This window comes from Macrobrachium nipponense, chromosome 3 (assembly GCF_015104395.2).
Source record: "Macrobrachium nipponense isolate FS-2020 chromosome 3, ASM1510439v2, whole genome shotgun sequence".
Classification (NCBI taxonomy): domain Eukaryota; kingdom Metazoa; phylum Arthropoda; class Malacostraca; order Decapoda; family Palaemonidae; genus Macrobrachium; species Macrobrachium nipponense.
The window spans coordinates 113,615,863-113,623,362 of record NC_087202.1 but is presented as its reverse complement, the minus strand read 5'-3'; the positions used below and the strand labels follow the sequence as shown (position 1 = coordinate 113,623,362).

Sequence of the window (7,500 nt, the reverse complement as noted above, 5' to 3'; positions counted from 1 at the left end):
TTTATTTTGATCATTATTTTTGCAAGCTTGTGTTCAAGTTGAGAGTTGCAATTATTATTCACGATTCCAGACCAGCCGATTGTGCAGACCACTTCGTTATGGGCGCTAAAACGAGCGGAATCTACGAGATCTATCCCTTCACGTGAGTTTAATTGTCCTGCCCTCCCTTTGAAGTATGAATCTAAAGCCATTCCCTTTATTTTTCAATTGTGACCTTCCTTGGGAGCACTGAAAAGCAAGTGGACCTACTTTAGTTTGGCCAGTTTCACGCGGTTAGTGTTAACTGATCCGACTGGAGTTGTCTGTGAAAATAAATAAACTTCTTTACAATGAAGCATTATCTACATAGTGAATTTTGTATTAGAGAAAGAATAAGTCAAGATGGCATTCAGATCCAAACGTTACGTGAAGTTCCTTTGTGTGTCCCATCAAGCCATGCGGACAACAGGTAAGACAGACTTCATTTGTAATTTCAAGCCAATCTTTCTGTGACAGGTGTTTATGCGGCGAACCTCTGCGAGTCTATTGCGACATGGAGACAGATGGTGGAGGTTGGACTGTGTTCATGGCCAGGCAACCTGGCGATATTCCCCTGGGCTTCAACAGGTCCTGGAGCGAATACAGGTCTGGATTTGGTGACGCTTCGGGAGAATTTTGGCTGGGTAAGGAGACGGGTGTCCATTTAACTCAAAAAGTTGCAGTGCGTCATTTTGAGACAGAAAACGACACATCTTTTAGATCGTGTTTAAGAACCTGTTTGTTCGAGCAAATAGTCTCATGTCTAGATGCTCTGTTGCGATAGAAATTCAAATAGGGTTAGTACGGATAGCGTAGATATCAATAGAAAAAATAAAAAAAGGAAAATGATGCTAGAATCTATAATACAGAGCCAAAAGATTTTGATATTAAGATGTTTATTTTTTCAATCATTTAACCGACATAGCTGAGTAATCAGATGACAACACATTTATTTCAAAGCATACATGAGGTTCATAGACTGAATTAGGTGAATAATCCATAAATGCAGCCATTTATCTCACCATTCTCATTGTCTGCGCTTAATCATTTTAGATTTTCCCTCGCAAGCATAGTTATCGACCAGTTTCTACCATCACCAGGTAATGTGCACCTTCATGCAATGACCTCCAGCAGGGAATACGCTCTACGCATGGACGCCCACCTGTCTTCTGGCGATGTCAAATTTGGAGCCTGGGGCTCCTTCAGGGTATCCACTGAAGCCAACAGGTAAGCACCGGGGCAAGTCGGCTTGTGCAATGGGTACTGGAATAAAAAAATAAAAAAAATTAAAAAAAGGACCGGTTCGTCTGACGACATTTGCCTAGAAATTGTTCTGGAAAAAATTCATTGGTGAGCTGAACCGTAGCTGACACCTGTTTTTTGTAATAGATATTTTGTTGGATAGGTTTCTTAAGATTTTTTTTTTTTTATTATAGTGGTGGCCCCTACTGTTTCTTCCTCTCTTTACTATTTCCACGAATAGTAAAGAGCACTGTGATCAATCTTAAATGCCATTCGCTTAAAGAATGTACAATTCCCTTCATTCGTTTACATTTTATAAGTGATTTAATCAGTGTGGTCTAAAGAGTGTTTACCATCACGCAAGGCATTAAAGTCTACTAACACATTTAAGTTACAAAGACACACTTAATTTATGCAAAAATACCTTTTCGATCTCGTCAGAACTACATATTGAAAGTTATCATTATTCTGTTTTTATTTTTTTTTTCTGTATTATTATTACTAATTTTTTTTTTGTAGGTTTAGGCTTTCCTTGTCTTCGTACTCAGCTGAAAGCACTACAAGATCCAACTGCCTCCCAAACGTTAATGGACTGCTCTTCACCACTTACGACAGGGACAATGATGAAACGACAGGTAATCTTTTCCCCCCAAGGTCTTGAAACTTGTTTGTAGGCCATGATGTCTTTTCGTCTTGCCATCTGAAAATCCTTCAGTTAAGCGAAAAAAAAAAAGATGAAACAAGTGTTTGGTGCGTGCTTGCTTGCTTGTGCACGTGTGTTTGCGTGTGTGTGTGTGTGTGTGTGTGTGTGTGTGTGTATGTGTGCGCGCCCGCTTAAGTGCATTGGTTATTAAGAGATAAATTCTTAACGTTTCGAAGAATTTTTTGGAGTTCGCCTCCTTCATAATTTGCGTAACAACTTTTGAAATTCGAAGAGTATAAAAAAGCTCACAGAATTAAAACAGAACATTTAGTAGAATGCAAGAAGCACTTCACCTAACACATAAATAATTCAATACAAATTTCCTTTCAAAACCCTCCCACTAGAGTATCCAAAGCTCTTCCACTGTGACTGGAAACCCGAGAAACAATCTGAAAGAGTTGGCAGCATTTCTTTGCCCAGGATTTAGATTCCCAAATATCTGACTGCTTCTCCTTGTAAACGCCCCTCCGCCAGGAAACTGCGCTGTCACGGAAGGAGGGGGCTTCTGGCACTACCGGTGCAATAATCTTATCCACCCAACGGCCTCCCGAAGTGAAGGACTCACCAGCTCTTGCTTCAACAATCAGCAGGACACTGCCGTTTTCCTGCAACTCAAGATCCGCCCTGTCATCTGTGAGTCGTTCGTCAAGACTATTTTTCTGAACGCCAACAAGTGTCACAGCTGCCCTTAAAGATACTTTACTTACTTCATCTTCCCGCCACTGGCCAGCGGCATAAGGCTGATACAGTTCCCCCCCACCTGCCTCTATCCCGAGCCATTTCCCTCGCTTCCTCTAGGTTCTGGATTTCATCTTCAAGATCTCTGACAATTATGTCTATCCACCTCGTTCTTGGCCTTCCCAGCGGTGTTCTTCCTATTTGTACTGCTCTCAGTGACCTCCTGGGGTCGCTCTTCCCATCCATCCTCTCAACATGCCCAAACCATTTCAGTCTACCCCTCTTCAGCCTGATACTGACTGGCCTTTGCCTCAATCTCAGAAAGAAAGACTAAATAAATACCCGGGATGGTTTGCCAGGAATATCTCCTGGTTTTTCTTTTCTGTCACACTCAACCAGATGTCATGTCAGAACAAGAAGATATCTGATATATAATTTAGTGTACCATCACTGTCTTCCCCTGAGTGTATTTCATGGACATATTAACAGGAAAAGAAGTTCAGTTTTGTTTAGAATAATTTTGGGAAGAATTTGTAATGCATTTGGTAATGCGTAATGTATCTAATGTGTCTGAACTTGAGAAAATCATTTCATTAGTGGTGTACTCATTTTCATAGATATATCCTCCTTCATGTATATGTACACACAGACACACACAGATATATATGTGTGTGTGTGTAAACACACGTACACACACACACACACAAATATATATATATATATATATATATATATATATATATATATATGTATATATATATATATATATATATATATATATATAAACCACAAATACGTTTACTACCGAATTCACTTTACCTTGCTAAGAACTTATGCGTAAAATTATAAGTGTATCTGGCCCGGCTAGGATTCAGACCTTAAACGTTGATACAGAGGAAGCCAGTTGACTTGTTCTGAAAGCTACCAAGGGAGATATATGTTAAGTTATTCGAATTCAGTTCCAGTACTTAAGATCACCCCATCCTCACCTACATAGCGAAGTGTTTAGTTTATAAGATGTGGCTTTTTTGTAAATGGCTTATTAATAACCTACATTGGGTTATGATTACTCCCGAATATTAAGTTATAAATGCTTACTAAAAATTAATTAGTAATCAGATATGGATTAGTGGCAAACCAATCATAAAATAGTCCTGGGTTAAAGAAGTATCACACTGCTTTCGTCCGGTTAAGACAAAGATGAATAAACGAAGTGGAAGACTGTGGAAGTGTCCTGTAGCAGCTACAAACTGTGACCATAATCTAAAAGGGTGAAGCCACACCAGACGCAGCGAGCGTGGAGTTGCAGGGAAGAGGTTCCCGCGGCAATTTGAAATGTATCTTGTGAGCGGCCACACCGGGCCAGCGGGAAAACTCGACCCTCTGCAGTTGTCGCCAAGAGATGAAAGAGTGGACAAAAATACTCTGAAACTCACGACGGAGATGTAGGGAAAGGAAACAGATGGGAATAGAAATGAAGCAAACAGACCAGAACGAGAACCTTGCTATAAGAAATAGGAATACAGAAACAGAGGTAAAAGAGAAATTCAACCTTGGCAAGCAGAAGGTGAATTCTAAGCTGCAGTGTAGCAAAGGCACATACAATTGAAAAATATAGATTTGGAGAAGGACTCAAGGTATGAAAACGTCTATCTCTCGAGGCATGAATGAAGCTGAATAAAATATAAGAACAATGAACAGGTACTCAGAAGGGAAGGGTTGGAGTGGGACTAAATAAGATAGACTGAGGCAAAGATAGGCTGCATCCACATCTAGAGGAGAGAGGCTTATTAAAAAGGGTTATAGAGGGTGAATATGTGAGCAGAAGACTGAAAGTTATAAACAGAAAATCAATGACAGACAAACTAAAGTCAGAGATGAATTATGAGAAAAGGAGACGAGCTCAGAATGAGATTACTCATAGAATAATGGATCTATGATTGAAACTAATATCGAACAAAACACCAGATAAGAATTTTATAAAAGCAATGGGTAAAAGTAAATAGTTAGTACTTCTTACCATCTGCAAGCTACGTCTTGTGGTTCTTCTCTGATTGTTCATTTAGCTTATTTTTTCATGCTGAGTCTAGCTGGAATTTCTGGGGCAACCCCAAAGAGCAATACCGATTTTGCAAGAATAAGGAGCGTAAGAAGATAACAATAGTCCAAATTTACGAGAAGTCCATAACCATGGTCATAAATAAGTATAGATTTATTACCACGAAGCAAGTGCAAATAAGGAATAAAATACATTACTTAGAAAGAATTGCGATGCTTGTTGGTGACCGAAATGCAGAATTACTTGCGACGATCGCTAATGTCCGGAAACTAGGCGCACGCGGGAGAATTCAGGATACAAAGCGCTCTCCCGCGACCACTCAGCCCAGAGTAAAATTGTTATTAGTGGAGCTTCGTCTCGGAAACATTTCCATTTGAAAAGAAACATTACTTCGGAGTGTCATTAGCATCTCGTGCCTCAGGGCTGTCTGAGAGGGGGTTTCTTGCCACTGACTTGTTATTCATTATTCATGCTTGATTCATCCATCATTTCTTGTAAATGATAGATTTGTTATCATCTATATATATAGAGCAATACAGTACGGAAAATCCATTGCATGAGACAAAGTTTAAATAGATGATTTACATTTAAATGTGAGATATTACATACGCGGTTAGTGAGTCGATAGATTACTTCCAAAATACATTGACCTTTTAGAGATTGCATATATATATATATATATATATAATATATATATATATATATATATATATATATATATATATACCTTAAAACAGCTACCAGGTTTCGAAGAGATATCGGGCTGAAACTTCTCTTTCATTATCACATTCTTCATCTAAATTCTTCTATTCTGCTGTAACAAATATCAGCAATTTATCGAGTTAATTAATTCCGTGAAAACACTCACCATTACTTCGGTAAACCGCCATTAGCAAAACATAATGGACGCTAGCATGATACAAAGCATTTCATATATGTATACATACATATGTATACACACACACACACGCATATATATGTATATATATATGTATATATATATATATATATATATACATATATATATATATATTATATATATTATATATATATTATGTATGTATGTATGTGTGTACGTATGTACTCTTTGCAGCATCCACGTTATCAATCATGCCATACGTTTTAAAATGGAATGATATTTAATTAAAGAAAGATGATTTAGCTAAGCATTTCGACATCATTACACTTCAGTAATTTACTTGTGAATGGAAGATCACAATATATATATATTTATATATATACTATATATTATATATAATATATATATGTGTGTGTGTGTGTGTGTGTGTGTGTATGTATATATATATATGTATGTGTGTGTGTTTATATATTTATATAAATGATATATATATGCGTGTGTGTGTATACATATGTATGTATACATATAAAAAATGCTTTGTATCATGCTAGCGCCTATTATGTTTTGCTAATGTCGGTTTACCGAAGTAATGGTGAGTGTTTTCACGGAATTAATTAAACTCGGATAAGAGGTTGCTGATATTTGTTACAGGCAAGAATAGAAGAATTTTAGATGAAGAATGTAATAATGAAAGGAAGTTTCACCCTGATATCTCTTTGAAACCTGGTAGCTGTTTTAAGCTAAGGAATAATATAACATTTCATTACGTATTATTAGGAGTTAACTCTTGTAAGCTTTCAGGCGCTAGCAAATTATACATCGCCAGAGGTTAATCATCCTATTCTGCCAGGTACCCATCATTTTACTTTGGAGTTTCACAGAGCACTAACATTATCTTTACTTTTCAATGTACAGACTGAGTTGACTCTATGAAAGTTTGGCTGCCGTGCCAAGCATTGCGGCACTTTTGGCCATTCAGCGGTTAAGACAGTGAAAATGGCGGTTGAAGATGTTGGCCAGCAAGATAAAACAGATCCTGAAAATAAAGGAGATGAAGCACAAGGGGCTAAATGGGAACTGGGAGAAAACTCCCGCATTTGCAGCGAGAAGTAATGGCTAGGGAGGTTAGAGAACAGGACTGAAGAAAGTAAGTGGTAGGGGTGTAAGAATACTACCACCGTAGGTCCTGCGTGTCGTAAGAGGCGACTAAAAGGAAAGCTGCTTCCTTGCAGTCTTACTTTTTAGTAAAAGGCTAAGCCCACCGCCAATAACTGTGGAAACTGCTGCCTTGCAGTCTTACTTTGTAGTAAAAGGCTAAGCCCACCGCCAATAACTGTGGAAACTGCTGCCTTGCAGTCTTACTTTGTAGTAAAAGGCTAAGCCCACCGCCAATAACCGTGGAAATTGCTGCCTTGCAGTCTTACTTTTTAGTAAAAGGCCAGGCCCACCGCCAATAACTGTGGGAACTGCTGCCTTGCAGTCTTACTTTTTATTAGTAGGCTAGGCCGACCGCCAATAACTGTGGAAGCTGCTGCTTTGCAGGTGAACTTTTTAGTCAAAGGCTAAGCCCACCGCCAAGAACTGTGATTGATGACAGCAAGGGCACGCGGTTGTAAAAACCCCTTTGCCAAGCAATAAACCATGCCTGATGCATGCAGTGGAGAAGGCGCATCAGCGTACTGACCCCTTAATATAGGGATAACGGTGGGAAATAAGAAGAAGAAGACTGAGGAAAGTAAGTAGGAATGGAGGTAAAGTAAAAGGGTAAAAAGTGGGGAATGGCTAGGTGACGAAGAGACGCTGCAAACGCCGTTTGATCATGTCTACAGTGCATCATGTGAGGCGCACTAGCGCAATTGTTCCTTCTACGGGAAATTACAAGACGCAACAATTACCTAAGAATAGAGCAGAAATCTACTAGATTCGTTGCCAATAATGACG

General features: G+C 38.7%; 1 protein-coding gene across 5 annotated transcripts in view; it reads left to right on the top strand.

Annotated features, from left to right (window-relative positions):
• Window positions 1-7,500, top strand: part of LOC135221983 (angiopoietin-4-like) — a 28,704-nt gene that overhangs the window by 9,972 nt on the left and 11,232 nt on the right. For 2 of the 5 annotated variants that reach the window (XM_064260080.1, XM_064260081.1), the window contains 5 exons: window positions 71-142; window positions 496-662; window positions 1,119-1,245; window positions 1,780-1,895; window positions 2,438-3,234. In XM_064260080.1, the coding sequence (XP_064116150.1) occupies window positions 71-142; window positions 496-662; window positions 1,119-1,245; window positions 1,780-1,895; window positions 2,438-2,655 (700 nt within the window). In that variant the 3' untranslated portion in view covers window positions 2,656-3,234. Of the gene's footprint in view, window positions 1-70; window positions 143-495; window positions 663-1,118; window positions 1,246-1,779; window positions 1,896-2,437; window positions 3,235-7,500 lie in introns of those variants that run through there. The other 3 variants (XM_064260084.1, XM_064260085.1, XM_064260082.1) reach the window with 2 other exon arrangements.